General features: G+C 43.8%; 2 protein-coding genes across 3 annotated transcripts in view; one reads left to right on the top strand and one right to left on the bottom strand.

The window, feature by feature from the left end:
• Positions 1-15,588, top strand: part of Akap3 (A-kinase anchoring protein 3) — a 29,044-nt gene extending 13,456 nt beyond the window's left edge. Inside the window, exons 3-4 of one of the 2 annotated variants that reach the window (XM_036180227.1) lie at positions 1,508-3,802; positions 15,113-15,588. In XM_036180227.1, the coding sequence (XP_036036120.1) occupies positions 1,508-3,802; positions 15,113-15,268 (2,451 nt within the window). In that variant the 3' untranslated portion in view covers positions 15,269-15,588. The remainder of the gene's footprint in view (positions 1-1,507; positions 3,803-15,112) is intronic. The other variant, XM_036180226.1, reaches the window with a different exon arrangement.
• Positions 15,589-17,426: 1,838 nt separating this feature from the next.
• Positions 17,427-19,685, bottom strand: part of Dyrk4 (dual specificity tyrosine phosphorylation regulated kinase 4) — a 37,203-nt gene continuing 34,944 nt past the window's right edge. The window contains exons 14-15 of the mRNA XM_036182551.1: positions 18,538-18,713; positions 17,427-17,773 (exon numbers count right to left, since the gene is read on the bottom strand). Coding sequence (XP_036038444.1) covers positions 17,547-17,773; positions 18,538-18,713 — 403 coding nt within the window. The 3' untranslated portion in view covers positions 17,427-17,546. The remainder of the gene's footprint in view (positions 17,774-18,537; positions 18,714-19,685) is intronic.

A 19,685-nucleotide genomic window follows, 5' to 3' on the forward strand; every position in this document is an offset into this window, starting at 1 on the left:
TCAGGGAGGCCTTGAAAAGGCCTCTATTATTTGCCATCATGAGATGAAGAAGTCAAATCTGAGAAACAGTCTGCAGCAGGCCTGAGCACACTTAGGTCTGACACTTGGCCTCTGCAAGCATCCATGTGCATGTATACACACACACACACACACACACACACACACACACAAAAAAAAAAAATTTAAGAAAACTTTTTAAAATTACTGCTATGGAACAAATAATAGCCAGTAACTTTTTAAGTACTTTATGTTGTTTTATTTCATGTCATTTTATTTTATGCGTACAGGTGTTTTGTCTGTGTGTCTAGTACATGCCTGGTGCCTGAGAGGCCAGAAGAGGGTGTCAGATTCCCTGGAACCAGAGTTAAAGACAATTGTGACCATGATGGGTGCTCGGAATCAAAGCTAGGTTCTCTGAAAGAGCAGCAAGTGCTCTGAACACTGAGCCATCCCCCTAGCCCAGTAGCTAGTAACTTTTATTTTTGTAATAAACTAGTAGTTGGACAATATATTAGCAATTTTATAACCAAGCATTATTCTTTTTAAAATGGCCATATTTGTAGTCATTCTTAGATTGACAAAATTTTTTACATTTGATAGGAAAGAAAGCATAAATATATACATGGTACTATGTTCAGGTTGCCACATACAGATACAGTGAGTAGATATATAACTCTGTCTGTGTGTGTGTGTGTGTGTGTGTGTGTGTGTGTGTGTGTGTGTGTGTATGTGTGTGCTTATCACAGCTCACATCCATCAGAGTCTATAACTGCAAAAAACTAATCACCCACAGTTACTAATCCCCAATTACAAATCAATTCATTAATATCAATTAGTCATGGGAAGCTACATAGCATGCCAAGATTTTGCTGTATCAAATAATTAGGTACAATTTTCCCATTTTTCTAAAGCTGTACTTATAATAAAAGACATAAATTTAAAAACAACATATCTAGATGAGCGTGGCACAAGAGAGAGAGATGAGCAGATCTCTAAGTTTGAGGATAGTCAGGGCTACACAGAGAAACTGTCTCAAAAAAGAAAAAGAAAAAAAAAAACGACAATAACAACCCAATAGTTAGATCTGAGAAGGCGTGATGAGCATCAGTGCCAGCTCAGGTCAGATAGGAACTCCCCGTGGTTGTCAGGATCTTGCTGGTTTGACACAGTACAAGCAACATGATGTAGTAGCTGATGGCCTGATTGGAATTCCAGCTTCATCACCCATTAATGTTATAATTTCAAATGACTCACTAACTTAATCTCTCAGATCTTTAATTCTCTCCCTTGTAAACTGAAGGAAGCAAGAGAATTAACATGTGAGTTTACTGTGAAGGTAATTTAAAGGGGATGGTAGCCCTCAAATCCTCAGCATCTGATAATGTGTAGTGACTGCACAGTAAATTGTGATGCTGGAGCCAGCTTGGGAGGCTGGCCTTCAAGGTTGTCCTGAACGCCTCATATCTTTGCTGTGCTACAACTGGGTGAAACCATGTCTGCTTTCCAGGATGCATCAACAGATCCTGTCCGAGTGCTCAGCTGGCTCCGAAGAGACCTGGAAAAAAGTACAGCAGGGTTCCAGGACTCGAGGTTCAAGCCTGGAGAGTCATCAATTATGGAGGAAGTGCCCATCCCGGGAGACCAACGCAAAGGTTTCTGTGTCGACTATTACAATACCACCCACAAGGGCAGTCCAGGGAGATTGCATTTTGAGATGACTCACAAGGAGATCCCTTCCCAAGGCCCCTGTGTCCGAGCTGGTAATGGGAATTCCATAGATGAAGTTTCCTTCTATGCCAACCGCCTCACAAACCTAGTGATAGCCATGGCCCGGAAGGAGATCAATGAGAAGATCCATGGCTCTGAAAACAAATGTGTCCATCAGTCATTGTTTATGGGGGATGAGCCCATGCCCCACAAAAGCTTGAGTACAGTAGCCTCCGAGCTGGTGAATGAGACCGTCTCTGCGTGTTCCAAGAACATCACTGGTGACAAAGCTCCAGGCTCTGGAGACAGAGCCTTGGGGTCAGGACAGAGCCCTAGTCTAAGATACAAAAGCACTTTGAAAATCAAGGAGAGCACCAAGGATGGCAAGTGTCCAGATGACAAGCCTGGTTCTAAGAAGTCTTTCTTCTATAAGGAAGTATTTGAGTCTCGGAATGCAGGGGACGCCAAGGATGGTGGAAGGTCCTTTCCTGGAGAAAGAAAGCTCTTCAGGGGCCAGGACAGAACTGATGACTTTACAAGCTCTGTCAGTCAAGGGATTATGACCTATGCCAACAGTGTGGTATCTGACATGATGGTCTCCATCATGAAGACCTTGAGGATCCAGGTGAAAGACACAACCATTGCCACTATTCTGCTGAAGAAGGTATTGATCAAGCATGCAAAAGAGGTCGTCTCTGATCTCATCGACTCGTTCATGAAGAACCTCCACAATGTCACAGGGAGCCTAATGACTGACACAGACTTTGTCTCAGCCGTGAAACGAAGCCTTTTTTCTCATGGAAGCCAAAAGGCCACAGATATCATGGATGCCATGATGGGTAAGCTGTACAATGTGATGTTTGCCAAGAAATTCCCTGAGAGGAAAGCCAAGGACAAGTCTGAGAGCTATTCCCTTATCTCCATGAAATCACGGGGTGGTGACCCTAGGCAACCTAACCTGAACTTTGCGATGAAATCAGAATCAAAACTGAGAGAAAGTTTGTTTGCTTCATGCAAACCAGAGAAAGAGAAGACGTGTGCTGAAACTCTGGGTGAGCACATTATTAAGGAGGGACTGAGCATGTGGCACAAGACTCATCAGAAAGACGATAGTAAGCCTCCTGGCCTCGACCCTGCTGCAAAGCAGGGTGGCCCTCATCAGCATGAGGTTTCCTTTGAGTCTCCAGACTCTTGTGACTTAATCCCTCCTCCACAGCAGCCAGAGACTTTTGAAAATTTTATGTGTGAATCAGACTCCTGGGCCAAGGACCTGATTGTGTCAGCCCTGCTTCTGATTCAGTACCACCTGGCCCAGGGAGGGAGAATGGATGCTCAGAGCTTCCTGGAAGCTGCTGCCAGCACCAACTTCCCCGCCAACAAGCAGCCGGTAGTTCACGATGAGTCCAGACTTAAGTCTCCTCATAAGATATGTGACCAAGAACAAACAGAAAAGAAGGATCTGATGAGTGTCATCTTCAATTTTATCCGGAACTTACTCAGTGAGACCATCTTCAAGGGTAACCGTAGTTGTGAATCCAAGGGGCAGAACGTTAAGGAAGAAGAAATCAATATGTGCGAGAGGCCTATGACCCCTCCTGCCCCGAACTTCTGTGAGGATGAGGAGACTGGTGGTGCCTTTTCCGGACTAACCAAGATGGTCGCCAACCAGCTAGATGGCTGTATGAATGGGCAGATGGTGGAACACCTGATGGACTCTGTGATGAAGTTGTGCCTCATTATTGCCAAATCTTGTGACTCTCCCTTGGCAGAGCTGGGAGATGAAAAGTGTGGGGATGCCAGCAGGCCAAGTTCTGCCTTCCCAGATAACTTATATGAATGCTTACCAGTCAAGGGCACGGGAACAGCAGAAGCCCTCCTGCAGACTGCCTATCAAGCCATCCATAACGAACTGAGAGGTTTGTCAGGACAGCCACCTGAGGGATGCGAGATACCCAAGGTGATCGTCAGCAACCACAACCTGGCTGACACTGTTCAGAACAAGCAGCTGCAAGCAGTCCTGCAGTGGGTAGCTGCCTCAGAGCTCAATGTCCCTATTTTGTACTTTGCTGGTGATGATGAAGGAATCCAGGAGAAGGTAAGAAAGTAAAGCCAGAAAGCTTTTCTGGGTGGTGATGTGGGTTTTACAGTCTGTGTGTTTTTCTGAATGGGAACACAGCTGTAGGAAGGAGAGAAGTGGACAGTAGGAATTTGAAGATGATGCCTCTCGGCAGGTAAGAATAAACTGAGCAGAGATCATGAGTAATCAGAAACACACTCAGAGAGGCAAGAAGTGTTGTCTGTTTTCTGAATTTATTGGTGCCAGGAGCATAAGTGGAGATTCTCCAGGAGACTTGGTGTAGGAATCAGACAAAAGTCTGTACTTTTAGGCTGACTTTTTGTTTTCTTTCTTGTGTGTGTGTGTGTACACATGTACATAGGTTTCATGAGTACAACTGTCCATTGTTAGGTTCTGGAGATCAAACTGAGGTCATCAGGAACAGCAGCAAGCATACTTCTACCACTAAGCCATCTCACAAGCCTGATTTATGGACATGTGTACACACACACACACACACACACACACACACACACACACAAACCTGTCACTAGTCTCTCTGTTGTTGTCTAGTGGTACTGGAGGTTTGGTGGACTTGACAATTAGTACCATGATAGGAGTGGATTTGCATCCAGAGGTTCTTACACTTCCACCAATGAAAGAGACACTTGAATCATATCAGGTGAAGAGATCCTTTCTCTAGAGCCTGCAGTTCAGTTCTGCGGAACCATATGTTTAAGAGAGTTAAGGCTTTCTTATGCCTCAGTAGCAACTACAGTGACCTTCCATGATTGTTGTGGTGCTAAGGACAGGCTTTGGGTTGGCCTTTCTAAACTTAAAACTCCTGAAACTGGGAATAAACCTTGGTGTACCCCTCTTCATTCCTGATCAGTCAAATAGTGGGTTCTCAGTATTCAGGCCATTAAACTCAAGAATCATTGGTAATTCTGGGGCCATTACTCTCTGTTTTCTCTATCTGTTTTAAAAGGAGGGTGTAACAGTAAGGTCTGGAGAATAGACTTGCAAGTTGGTAAGATACCCAGAAGTTGGGAAATACTAGGGGTACACTTTATTAGATCTGGGAAGGCAGCTGCAAGAGTACATTGTCCTTATCGTCTTGGAAGAGGATAGAAATGCCCTTGTTCCACAAAGAAAGTGTCCAGTGCCATATAATCTTATGGCAGTAGTTGACTCTTGGATCCAAATATATTTATGAGATACAAATATGTTAAAGTTCTGAGGTGAGACAGAGGGATCCTATGTTCCCTGAGGCCCAACAGAAGAGAGATGGTTTCCAAGGAACTTATCTTCTATGCATACTGAAGGAGAGGAGGTACCACTGTGGGAGCTTCACAGGCCACATGCTGGTGACAAAGATAAGAAGACTGAATTGCAGAAAATGGTATGGGAGCCTTGAATGTGATTGTATGTTAACAAAAAGCCTTTACCCTTAGAGAGTTATGCAAAGGTTTGTTCTCGATACCATTGACTAATAGTGTTGTGTATGAAGAATGCCTACTGTGAGTATATTTAGATACCCTATTGCTCAGAACACAGGGAAAGTTAGGCTAGAGGATTTATAGACTAGGTCCACATCACTTTCCAGTTCCCAGTATAGTGTTCTGTTTTTAATACAAATGGTGCAATGAAGTTGTACAGGGAGATATTTAGAGTTGGAGTGTGTCTCATAGACCTAGAATTTCTTACTTATATATTATGGATGAGTTGTTGCATATCAGAAGTCTTTGTATGGCACATAGACCAGGAAGGCATTCTTCAAATCATGGTAGATACTAATCTTTTTTCCTTTTTTGAAAATGATTCCCCTCATTGGGGCTATTTGTTTGGCCTTTGGGGCCAAGGTAAAAGGGAGCAATGAGGAAGATTCAGTTCCTGCTCTCTGGCAGAGCCTCACATTCTCCATTTAGAACATAACTGTTTCTTTCAGCATGGTCACTGAAGTCAGCCCAGCTGGACAGGTGGAGAAAATGGTCTTAGTGCATGCACAGTGTAGCAGATTTAAAAAGGTTTCCACTGATGTGAGTGAGGCAAGATGTAGGGTACCACATATCTTAACAGCTCCCTCTGGGCTTCTAGGAGGACTATCTGATGTTTCATTTGTCTATGTCCAGTTAACTACATTACCTTTAATTAGTATGACCTTTACTTGGTAGGCTTTTAGGGCTTCTAATGGTTGCCCCCCAAATATCTTAGAGATGTCTTCAACCAAAAGCACTGTGGCTGTCTCAGCTCTGAGATAGGGGCCATCCTGATGCTACATCTGATTTCTTTGGAGCTTTACAGCCCTCCCATTCTGTCCTTAGGCACTGAGTCAACACGGGAACAGCAAAGCCTCTCTGCTTTGCCACAGATAATAAGAAGAGCGTTTAGAAATCTGTCATGTCTGGTGCCAGGGGCTTCTGTCAGAACCTACTTTATCTGATGAAAGGATTGTTCTAGTTGGCTGTCCCAGTTAAGGGCTAAGAGCCAAAACCCCTTGCAGAAGCTTTCATCTCAATTCAAATTTAAAATACAGATTTGATCAAATGCAGCCATCCCCTAAAGGGTCAAAGCTGCTTGTCTTTGGTGGAATTGGTTTAATTAGTGCTGCCATTGGAGGCAGGGGGATTGCCAAGCCTCCAGAACCAACATGCATCCAACTGATTACTGATTACTTCCTACTGATTACCTGGGCTTTTTTTGTGGAGACATGGTAGCCTCAAAAGAGCAGGACACTTAAGACGCTGATATTTTCATCTAAATGTTCCCCAGTAGAGCTTTATACCAAAATATTTACATATTGTAGGGTGGCTCCTTCTGAAAAAACTAGGTCCTTAAGATCCTTTTCTAGTGTCCTGGGAAAAGAGGTTCCTAAACCGCTGATAGAGGATTCTCCACATGTGCTGCTGGAGAAATCGAATGACTGTATCTTCCCATTCTAAAGCAGACAGGTATCAGAGTCAGGGTGCAAAGGAGTGCAAAAGAAAGGAAAAGTCGAAAAAACTGTATTATATACCATTCAGTAGCTTCAGGGACTTGAGTAGAAGAGCATAGGGATTAGCCACCAGCTGATTCGTCAGGATTGCACCGTACGGTATTCTCTTTTGGCTTGACTACTAGGAGGATTGAGGTGTTACGTAGGACTCAGCAAGAGACCAGTAAGCCATGTTTACTGATAAAAAAAAAAAAAGTTTAATGATAGGTCATAATTCTAGTTTAGTGCCTGCTCTTGATAGATCTAGTTTTTCTTTAGGATAACTTCCTCCAGGCTTTGAATGGATTTTATTGGGTAAGCAATCCCAAATAACTGAATCCACCTTTGTTAGAATTCCCCAGGGAACTTCAGAGGCTAGCTAGGGCTTTCATGACTGAATTGCAAGATTGTCCCTAGGTGACTCAATATGTCCCTTCCCAATGGGGACTAAGGACACTGAGAGGTGACCAGGAATGTATGATTGACCTGGTCTTGAGATTGACAGAATACTGGAGTGGGGGATAAAATAGGATAATTGGGGTGTTTCTTCTCTCCAACTATATAAATTGACAGGATATTTGGGAGTATAAAACACTGTGTGGGAGGCTCCTTCCTCCCCTACTATCTATAAATCGGGAGGCAAGTTCCAGAGAAAATGGTAAAGATTGAGCCAGAGGCCCTAGTATCTTTGAGCAGATTAACTTTTTTACCTGTCATGTCCATGGCAACCTGAGCTTCTTCAGCAGAGTTGGATATGTCAGCAACTGGATCCAGCCTGTCTGTCCCCTGGCACCCTCAGTTCTACAAGGTGGCCACGACATTGGAGATTAGCCTCCTCCTCCTTTGAGACTGTCCAGTCTACCTTCTGGTCGCAGGCCCTTGGGTCCTTACATGTCAGACATGACCACAGGGAAAGGAGATGTTGCTTTAGTAACATTTCTAATGGCTGGGCTTTTGCACTTGAAGCAGGCATGACCTAGGGACTTACTATAAGGATTCTTTGGTGTACTGGTCCAGCTAAAAGTGCCATCAGGGGCAAGTACAGTCATGTGGGTTCCTTTCTCTTTGTTATTCCTCTTCATTGGTTTCCCTCCTGATCTCAGAAGACAGTGTCCAACAGCTGAACCTGAAGGGTCCGAGGTCCTATCTATAGTTTCTGAAGCTTTCTACAAATTCCAATAGCTGTCAGGCTAATAAAATGTTGACCTTAAAAGACTTGTCTTTTAGGAGATGAGAGATCATTTGATGAACTTCCTGAAAGCTTCAGTTAGCCTGTTGAGAAATAAGGTGTGTGTGTGTGTGTGTGTGTGTGTGTGTGTGTGAGAGAGAGAGAGAGAGAGAGAGAGAGAGAGAGAGACCTCTCTGATACTGTCATAGTTAATAGTTTTAAAATGCATATTTAGATATGTATTAGGGCTATTTATCATCATTCTATGCCTGTGGCCCTCTGCTAGCTTGTTAGAATCAGTGAATTCTTGCACATTAGGACATTGACTAACAGTCTGACGCCTGCTTTTTAGCTTCTTCCCAGAGTGTCTGTTTTTCCCCAGGGGCACAGCAAGGAATCAAAACTAAAGGCTGAAAGTCACTGTTAAATCTGTGTGGGTCCTTCAAAGCTCCTGCTTTCATTGTTGGAGGTCTTTGATTGAAAACAAGATGTAGATATGGATGATCCTGTGGGATCCGGCACTTGTTTTAAGTATAGGCGTAAGAGAGGTTAGTCAATAGATGGCTTCACTCTTACTATGCCCTGTGGGCTGGCTTCTTTTTTGTGGTGGCTTGGGGAAAATGTAGGCATGGAGTGGAACTCCATCAGGTAAGGGAAGGTATATCCTCTGGTCCCTGTGTTCTGTTGATTCTCATTTGTAGATCCTGTACACAGCTTTGTTAATTCTGAAGAAAAGTATATCCACCAATTATTTTATTGAAGGAATGCAGTCTGACTTCTTCATGTCAGTCCAGTTGAATGAGACATACAACAAAGAAACCAGCTGAAGTGATTGGTTGTTGTTTTTTTTAAAGAGACTATTGTATGCAAATATCACTCACTGAACCTAGTAAGACTGGGGTGCCCAGGAACCCAATTGCCTTCAACACTATAGAATTTATTTTTAATAGGTCATGTGGATGTAAGATCAAACCCCAAATTAAAAAAGGATGAACACCAAAAAAAAAAAGGTGTCTCCTCATTAGATCACTTCTGTATTACTCTTTCTATTTCTAATGTGTTCTTCCAGAAATACATATGTATGTACATGTAGAACTAATGTATATTTATGCCTTCCTTTAGTACAGGTGGTTACATGCTTATATAAGTGACAGAATATACATGCAACATATACATATGATAAATAGACTTTTATGCACACATATTATATAACTTACATAGATGTATATATGTGAAGGTACACATTCTCCCACACAGTTTTCATATTTTTGTTTTTGTTTTGCTCTCTAATTTGTTTGTTGAGACAGGGACTTTCTACATAGCTCAGGATGGCCTTAGACTCACTGTATAGCCCAGACTGGTCGCAAACCCCTGCCTCAGCCTCCTGAGTGTTGGGAGTACAGGCTTCCACCCCACCATGCCCAGTGCCATTAGGTTATGTATTAGTGTTTGGAGTTTAATTTCATTTCACCTTATGGAATTTAGTCTAAGATAGTTCTTCCTTTTATTATTTCCTGGATTTTGCTTGGGTTTTCTTTTAGTGCTTTAAAATGTTTCCCAGTATTTGTGGCTTTGTTCTTTTAGCATGCAGTCTATAGAGTGGAAGGTAGGAGGCAGATCTTAGTTGTCATTGTCGGTCTGTGTTCCTACCCTCCGCGCTGGCTTCCGCTTGATTCTTTCTGAACTTTCTATTCTGTGCCATTGAGTTGTCCATTCTGTCTACTCTTAGGCCAATGGCAGACTCTTTATTGTAGTCTTATGAATTTTAAAGTGTCTCCTAAGACCAAAGACTCCTTGATGGTCAGTATTGATGTTGAGGTGGTTGTATCTGTGATTTTTCTCCGGCTGTGACACAAAGCAGCTGAAGGGAGGGTGGGTATATTGTGCTTTACAGTTTAAGAGGGGTACAGGCCAAGGCAGAGAAGGTGTAGAAGCAGGAGCTGAGGCAGGAGCTGGTCACATGTGTCTGCAGACAGGAAGTGGAGCCAGGCTAAGAAATTCAAGTGCCTTCTTCCCCCGTGACTCCTTTCCTTCAGCAATGCTTATCTTCTGAAGGTTCCACAGCCTTCCGTAAGAGTGCTACCATCTGATGACCAAGTATCCCAACACAAGATCCTATGGTCACATTCAAACCACAGCACTAGGCTTACGTGTGTGTGTGTGTGTGTGTGTGTGTGTGTGTGTTTACTCCTCCTACCCAAAGACAACCATTGACCTTTCTATTAAGTTTTCGTTTTCCATCAATTCAGCTATAAAATATGTAGTCTTTTACATCTAGCTCTTTGCCTTTACCATATTTTTTGAGGCTTTTCCATGTCATTTGTATCAGTAGCTCACTCCTTTTTATTGCTGAATAGTATTTCATTTTATGAATACGCACTGTCCATTCCTTCCATTGTTTCTATTTTTTGCTATTATGGATAATGCCACTGTGAGCATTTCCATTCACACCTGTGTGGACACGTGTTTTCATTAGCCCTGAGTGGTAAACCGGAGTATTGCTATCTTATGATAGGGGCAATTACTGGACTGGAAATAATGATGCATACTTATAACCCAGCACTTGAGAGGCTGAGCAGGAGGATGAGCTACACAGTGAGCTGGAGACTCTCCTGGGCTATGTTTAAGACACTGAATTAAAATAATAATAGTAATAATGGTGAGATAGATTTCTAAAGTAGCCATCTCGTTTGATAGTCTCACTAGCTGTTTAGATGGGATTCTACTCCTCCCATTCTCCTCAACATGACTTTATTATAGGAAGCATAGTGATAGATCATTGTGGATCGATTTGATAAACATAAATTCAAATGACTAAAGATGTTGAACATAATCCAAGGTACTCCGTCATCCACTCTCGTAGATTCCTTGGTGCAATTAATAGCCATCATGTCTATGCAGAACTCTTGCCTACATTCTGGTTGAGTTGTTTTCTTCTTGTTTGGAGTTGAAAGAGGTTTGTTTGCCTGTTTTTTGTTGTTGTTTGTTCGTTTTGTTTTTTGAGACATAGTTTCTCTGTGTAACAGACTTGGAACTCACTCTGTAGATCAGGCTGGCCCTGAACTCATAGAGCTCCTCCTGCCTCTGCCTTCTAAGTGCTGGTATTAAGTGTGTGCCACCACTGCCTGGCTACTTTGCCTGGTTTTTGAGACAGAATCTCATGTATCCTAGGCTGTAGCTGAGGATGACCTTGAACTTCTGATCCTCCTGCCTAGCATGTATTAGGTTCCAGTGTTTGTGTTACAGTGTATGACACCATGCCCAGTTTATGTGGTGCTGGGAACTGAACTAAGGGCTTTGTGCATGGTAGGCAAACACCCTACCAACAGAGCTACACGCCCAAAGGTCTCTATATGTTCTAGAAACAAGTCCTTTGTCAGACACAACTCTCGAATGTTTGCTCTGTGTCAAGAAGAGCCTTTTGGAGAGCAACCGTTTTTTTAATGATAAATTGATTTATCTGGTTTTTGGTTTTGGTTTTTGGGAGGTTTTTTTTTGTTCTGCTTTTTTGGTTTTTTGTTTTTGTTTGCCTTTGCTTTGTCCTCCTTGTCTTCATGCTTCACACTCCATATGTAGTACGGAGGACTTTGAACTTCTGATCCTCCTGCCTCCACCTCAGGGTACTAAAGCTGTGTGCTTTTTATGTCATCTAATAATATGAATAGTTTCTGCCCAGTTAGTGTTCTGTTCTTTATCTTTGTTGTGTTTGGACTGAACCTAGGGCCTCACAAGCTAGGCAAGTCATTCTACCTCAACTCTTTCCGGGGCTGCTTGGCAGCATGCAGTTTTGTCCCCAGGGGAAATTTGACTGTCAAAACAGAGAAGACAGTTGCTAGTGAAGCAGGAGGCCAAGGACATAATTAAGCATCTGTAAAGTACACGGCAGCGTCACAGTGAAGAACTGTGAACCTGTAAAGGGAACAGCGCTGACTGACTTGACCCATCCCAAAGTCACATGGATTTTCCTTCTTGTGTTCTTCTGTGTGCTAGTGTGGGCTCCTTGCTCTTTGTCTGGTCTTGTTTTCTCAGTGCTGGGGGTTAAATCCATAGCCCTGTACATGCTGGGCAGGTACTCTACCACTGAGCTACAGCTCCTCCTATAGGTGGTTTACTTTGAGTTAGCTTTTGCATACCTGTCTGGAAGGGAACTAAATTTATTCCTTCATGGGAGGATATGTGACTTATTGGTTGGCCATGGGTATCCAATCCCTGTGAATTTTCCAGCCTCTTCACTAAGAGGACATGGTGCTAGAGTTAATTGTGTGTTACATTTTTTTTTTCCTATAGTGTTTCTAACAACTTCCCTCATCAGATCTGGGTGTGGATTCTGTGGACCTCATACATTTGGGTCAGTCCTTGTCTAACATCCCTTCTTGTTTTCCTTTTTTGCCTCTTTTTGGTTTATTTGAACATCTTCCAATGTCCCACTATGATTTCTGTACTGTGGCGATGTTTTCGGAGGTGTCTTGATTAGATTCTCGTTTGCTTATTTTGCTTTGTTTTTGTAAGATGTGTTACTATGTGGCCCAGGCATCTGTGTTAGCTCCACAGGACTTAAGGACAGTCACCCGTTTGCACTGAGAGCCACTGCTTCTCTTGCTGCCTTCAGCTAGTGTGGTCCTCCACAGAACTTCCTTCGGCGACTCTCCTAGAACACGTTTGCCACCAATGAGTTTTCTTAGTCTCTTTAATCTGAGAATGTCATGGTCTGTTTTGTACTAGAGTTCAAACCTGGGTGTAGCCCATACTATATGAAAATGTTTTTATTTGGCTGTCATTTCTGAAATGTATTTCTGCTGGAAGAGTTCTGGTTTGGCCTTTCTCTTCTGTTAGTATGGTCTGTGTCCTTTTTTCCCCATGTGTATGTATGTGAGTTTACATGTGGGTGTGCACATGTGAATGGGTACAGTGCATGTGTGTACATGTCTTTCTTGATTCCTCTTTTTGGAGGTAGGATCTCTGAATCAAATCCAGAGCTTGCTGAGACACTCTTACAACTAGCAGGTTTGATCCTGTGCTCAAACACCTTCCCACTGTCTTCTGAGGCTGGAACTTCAGGCAGGCCATCACAGCCATCCAGCATTTATGTGGGTCCTGGGGACCCAAACTTTGGTCTTCTTGCTTGCGTGGTAAATGCTTTAACCTCTGAGCCATTTTACCAGCCCTACCCCATCAACATTTTCTGTATATTCCCTTCCTTCTGACTCCTCTAGTCTTTGATTAAAAGCAATGCAACGTCATTTGAAGTGTGGTTCCCTTTAAGTGATATTCTAGTTCCACCTGGCTGCTTTCAGGATGTTTTCTGCTCTAGGAATGTTGCTCAGTGGTGGTGGTGTTTGCCTAGTATATGTCAGATCCTCAGCTCAATCACCAGTTCAAAAATATATTTTTAATGCCTTTCTAAAAGTGATTTTTTTTATTTGTTTTAAATGAATGTGTATGTATATGTGTGCATGCCTGTGGAGGCTAGAATAGGTCATCAGATACCCAGGAACTGGAGTTACAGGTAGTTATGAGCTGCTTGACATGGGTGCTGGGAACTGGATGCAGTTCCTCTAGAAGAGCAGCCATGTTTATAGGCCCCAAACTTTCTTTTTAAATACTGAGCATGGTAGTGCCCACAGTCCTAACACTTGGGAGGATTGCCATGAGTTCGAAGCCAGCCCAGAGTACAGATAAGACCTTGTAAGACAATATGTCTTGTGAAAACTAAGTTAGCTTTGAGAACTCTGTGATAGGTCTTGGGGTGGATTTCTTTTGTTTAACTATGCTGAGCTTCTTGACTTGAGGTAAACTGAGGAAGCTTTTTGGGCCACATTCCTTCAGATGCTGTTCCACACCAAACCTCCTCTCTGGGATTCTAAGAATGGGAACATTAAACCTTTTGAGTCTTGTTCTCAGGCCCTGAGTTCTGCTTATCATGTCTTGGATAATTTCTTCATTCTGTTATCTTCCTTCTGTGGTCTCCTCAATCTGATACCCTCATAGTTTATGTGTTTAATGTAATTTTTAACCCTAACATTTCCACTTAGTTCTCCTTTATACCTGTTATTTCTTTGCTGAACTTTTGTTCTGCCCCTGAACTGGAAATGGAAGCAAGAGTCAGGCACATACGAGGTAACTGTTCCACCCTAGAAATACTTCATTTTGAGACGGAAGCTCACTGAGTTACTCAGGCCGGCTTTGCACTCACTTCATAACCCAACCTTGAACTTGCAAAAGTCCTGCCTCAGCCTTCCTAGTAACTGAGATGACAGGCCTATGCTACCAGACTGGCTTGGGTTTGTTTGTTTGTTTGTTTGTTTGTTTGTTTCTTTTTGAAGTGTGTTGCCCTGACTAACCCGGAACACACTTTATAGAACTTGTTGTCTTAAACAGAGATCCTTCTGCCTCCATCTTCTGAGTCCTGGAATTCCAAGTAAGCATTGTCACATCGAATATCTCCTCTACTTCATCACTGTGGGGGCCATGTGACTGACCACATGACCCTGCTGCCATGACTTCCTTCCTATGGCAGATTGCACCACACAGTGACCAAGTAGAAGGAGATGAATGCTCGCCCTCAGCTAGCTTTCTTCTCCATGTGCTGCTTGTGGAATAGTGCCACCGCCCCTCAGTCACCCTCGTCTAGAAAACCCCTCACCACACCCGGAAGTCTGATTTCAAAGTGGTTCTAGATCTTGTCTAGTTGGCAGTCAATATAAACCATCACAAATGGAGACTTGCATTAGGGTCAGCCCTGGGGAACAAGAACAGTATTGACAAACACTCACTAAAGTACCATCCTCAAGAAGAAAAGGGGAAAATTTGACTCACTGAGAGAGCACATCCCATATCATGAACAGGGAATGTTGACACTTGTTTGTATTGTGGATGACGAGGCAAGCTTCCTTTTAGCAACAGCGGCTATAGTTAAAATCTTCTTCCGATGGGCCAAGTGCCAAGCATGCAAAAAGCCCTAGCTACATTCCATGAACCATAACAATTAAGATCCATTTGTTCGGCTCAAGCTGCCTCATGCCTGCAATCCTAGCACTTGTTCAGGGCCAGCCTCAGCTACATGAATCCCTGGGAGTTTGTCCTCAACCCGAGTCTCTCCTACTTCACTTTCCCCATTGCATGGCTGCTTGGTTGCAGCCATGCAGGTTCCTTTTGGCCTGTTTGGGGTACTCTACTCCTCCAACACCTTTCTCTCTGCTCTCCACAGCTGCTTCAGCTCTCAGCCGCTGCTGTGGAGAAAGGCCGCAGCGTCGGGGAGGTTCTGCAGTCGGTGCTGAGGTATGAGAAGGAGCGACAGCTGGATGAGGCGGTGGGAAATGTCACGCGACTGCAGCTGCTGGACTGGCTGATGGCAAACCTGTGATTGGGGCCCACCTGGTGTTCCAGCAGTGGGCCATGTCCCCACTCCCTCAGCTCCCCTCCCTGTCACACAGAGCCCTAAAGTACCCTTCACACCACCCACACCAGATGCACCATCTAACGCTACTCACTGGATTTTGCAGATTTTCTTGTCCATGCGAGCAAGGACATAAATTAAAAGATTACAATTAAAGGGCTGCACGAGTTTGGCTTACTTTTGTTGGAAAGGTGAGGCTGCACTCTCTCTGAGAAAGCCATTGGAGGAAGGAAGGCAGGGACCGAATGGCAGAGAAGAACAGCCTAGCAGCCCAATCAATTCCCTGCTGTCCCCAGCTACGAGCTGAGTAAACTGGTCCCTTAAAATAAGCCACAATTGGCTCTACTGTTTCATTTCCATCCTTTAGAACCACAGCAGCCAGAAAACAGTTTCTAACAGCCAGTCAGAATTATTCACACTGTGCTGTTGTGGATGTGGCCTCATGTCTGCACAGCTGTGCGACCACTGCCCACCTCCACCTGTACCCACAGTTCAAGTTAGAGCTGAAACAGCCCCAGGGACTGTGGGTGTGGCAGATGTGGCCGGCACTATCCTAGGTTTCATCCCAGTGGCAAAACGGAAAGCACTGGTCTAAGGCTGAGTTCTCGGTAGAGTGTGGTCATTTAGGCTGCAATGCTCGCACTTGGGCAGTGGAGACAGTATGTTCAGTAGCTTAAAGGGATCGTCTGCCCCATATCCAGTTCCAATCTAAACTACATTTATTGATCCATTTATCTGGGGGCACGACATGCCTACCACAGCCCAGGTGTGGGGTCAGGACAACTTGGGAAAAGCAGTCCTCTTCTTCCGCCATGTGAGGTCTAAGGCCTTTACTCCTGGCAAGGAAGAGACTCAGACTATTCCTTAAGTTTGGCAGCAATCACTTTTACCCACTGAGCCATCTTGCTAGCCAGACATTTTTTTTTTTTTTTTACATTTGTTTATTGATGTATTTTAGAGGATGCAGCTAATGTTGCTTGTGGTGAAGTGGGCTCTAAAGTAGCCTACCTCACCCAGAGCTGACTGAGTTCCAGCCAATCGAAAGCCCATTGCAACCAGCTTTTCACTTAGGTACTGGGGACCACCTTCAAGCCCTCCTGCTTATGTGGCAATCACTCTAGCACCTGAGCTGTATCCCCAACCCCAGGACTGCACTTTGGAGAGGATGTGTGTAATCCCTTCACTTCCAGGCTGAGCCTGTCATCAGAACAAAGCTAGCTACAGAGGGGTAGAAGCAGAGGGACGCAAAAGACAGGGCTAAAGATGAGTGGGGAGTCTGACTGTTCCTTAACGTCCCAGTCAATAAACTGGTATGACAGCGGCCAGCATTTTCAAACAAGAACACCAGGCTGAGGACCCAGGTCAGTTGGTAAAATGTTTGCCACGTAAGCATAAGGATCTGAATTTGATATCCAGGACCAATGAAAAAAGACCAGACGTGGAGCTACAGAGATGCCTAAGTGGTAGAGCACTTGCTCGTTCTTCAAGAGGACCAGAGTTCTGTTCCCAGCACTCACAGCAGGCAGGTCACAACCACATGCAGCTCCAGCTCCAGCAGATCTGATGCCCAATACTGGACTCCTTGAGCACCTGCTCACATATGGTAGTATACACACACACACAGAGAGAGAGAGAGAGAGAGGGGGGGGGGGGGGAGAGAGAGAGAGAGAGAGAGAGAGAGAGAGAATCTTTAAAAGGATGGCATGGTGGAGAACACTTGTAACCCCAGCCCTGGAGAAGTAGAGACAGATCCCTGCTCAGTGGCCAGCCCATCCTACTTGGCAAGTTTCAGGCCAGTGAGAAATTGTCTCAGGAAACCATGGACAGCAAGGACAACACCCGAGGTTATTCTCTAGCCTCCAAGTGCACCTGCACACACACATGGATACAAACACAAGCACATGAACAAAACAAAACAAGAGAGTCCTGATTGGCACCAATTGAGAGTCACAAGAAAAGATCTGATTTTATTTGGAGTTCCATGAATGAGACTGTAGCATCTGACACTGTCCCCTACGTAAACATACACATACCTTAAAAAGTAAGTTCAGGTAAAGCACCTCCCTCCCCCAGCCCCCGTCAACTTTCACTGGAGGAATCATGGCAACTCACTATGTGAATAGAGTTTGATTTTTCTTACAAACCTTTATGCATTAAAAAAGCAATGTGAAGTATTGTACAATTGAAGTGCCTTCTCTAATATAAATCACTGGTGGAAAGGAACAGGATGCACCCTCCACAAGGGTCACATGATGGGTGGTAAAATGTTAGTGCTCTTGGGGGAGGAGGTGCATTGTTCTGTGGACACCTCTGACCCAGAAACAGTCTCTGGCTTTCCAGAAGCTTCTGCTAGATGAGGCAGCTGTACTGTGTCAGCTGTGTGCTGGAGAGAGCTCTGCTGCTTGCCTGAATTCAGACCATGCTTCTCAGTGTCATCTTTCAGTTTGTCTGCAGTGTCTTTGTTGGTCTCTTCTGCAGGAAGGAAGGAACAAAGAGAATCCTTCAAACACTGGCCACTATGTATTAGATGTTACATCAGTTTAGGGAAATTGAACATTCTGTGGCCAGCATTATTCTAAGCACTTTGTACTTATCCATTGGATCCCTTTCTAATCCCCACAGAATAAGCACTATTGTCCTACTTTTATAAGCTGATACAAAGAGAGGTAAATTACCTAAGAGCCACACCTGGTACTGCAGAAGCAGAATTTAGTCCCACCTGAGTCCAGTGATCTGTCTTATTAGGCTGCACTGCAAAGAAAAATTTGCCTCATGCCATTGTATGTCATTCTGATAACGTAAGAGGGGCTGGAGAGATGGCTTGGCAGTTAAGAGCACCTGCTGCTCTGCCAGAGGACCAGAGCTCCATTTCCAGCACCCACATACATGGTTACAACTGTTGTAACTCCAGCTCCAGGTACTCTGGAACCCTCTGGGGGCAGCAGCACACACACAATAAAACACGTTTTTAAAAGAACATAAAAGGTGGTCACAGGACACAAGGGATAAGAATAATAAAAGAGGAAGGAGAAAGGGAATTGAGTATTGAAAAATGGAAAATCCTAATGGCAAGAGGCCAAAAGGAGGAAACCGTCTAGAATGAAGTCTCCCAAAAGAGGAAACTCACAAAAATAAGAAATGGTTAAGTTCATGATGGTGTAGTCAGAACTGAATTAGCCCACATCCCATGCAGACATCAGGGCGCGCTCCCCCGTGCCTGGCTTCTTGGACTGTACCTGTTTTGCTTTTGCTGGACTGATGTTCTTCATCCTTGTCCTTGCCCAACTCAGGAGTACAGACACCGGACTTCCTTAGGATCTGTGGCTTAGGCCGGGTTTTGAGTTTCCGTGGCTCGTGAATCCAGGCATGCTTGAGGGCCTGGTCAGGGGTCATGCGGAGAGAAGGCTCCCATCTGGACACCAAGACAGCCCAACATGAGCCTGTTACTGTTGACTTAACCCTTCTCATAGTAAAATAGTTTGTAAACCTGATCAGATGTTTTTCATTTTAGCTGTGTTGTATCTTAGAGATGTCAAAGAACAGAGATGACATAATTGTAAAATGACTGCAAATAGCTATTGATATTTTTAAAGGAAAGTTGCATAATGAACCAAGTACTATATTAATACCAAATTGTCTAGAATCCCTAGAAATTCTCTTGCAGGAAATACTGTTTAGGGCTGGGAGTGTAGTTCAGCGGTAGAGCACCTGCCTAGCATGTGCGAGACCCTGTGTATCAGTCTCCAGAACTGCAACAAATAACTCGAAAAAATATTAAAGAATCCTAGCCAATGAAACATAAGATTTGGCAAGTTAAGAAAATGGAAACAAGATGCATGCTTCTCAAACTGTGCCATCTGGAGCTCCAAAGGTAAGGGAAAAGAAAATCAGAGGATATCAGATTCATACGGGGGCAGAACATCATGGCATATGCCTAATCCCAGCTCTGGGGCAGTGGAGGCAGGAGGATCAGAAGTTCAAGTCCAGCTTCAAGTATGTAGTGAATTTGAGGCTAGCCTGTGTTACATGAGATCATGTATTAAAACAAACAAACAAAAAATATCCATGGGTGTTGTAATTCAAGGAAATTTCTAGCATAGTAACAAAATGCATTTTACAGAACTTTTAACAAACCATCTACCACTGTAAAATACCTTCAGAAACTAGATACTAGCACAGATTTCAGTTTTGAAGTTTTCTGAATTCCTTTTGTTTGTTTGTTTCATGCTAGACAACATACCCGGGGCCTCGAGTACTTTCAGAAATCACTCTACCGCTGAACTTCACCCTAGTCCTTTTCAATTTTATTTGAAAAAGGATCTTATTTAGCCAGGGCTGAACTCATACTTTAAATTCTGCTTCAGCTTCCCAAACAGCTGGGTTT

Source organism: Onychomys torridus, chromosome 3 (genome assembly GCF_903995425.1).
Source record: "Onychomys torridus chromosome 3, mOncTor1.1, whole genome shotgun sequence".
Lineage (NCBI taxonomy): Eukaryota > Metazoa > Chordata > Mammalia > Rodentia > Cricetidae > Onychomys > Onychomys torridus.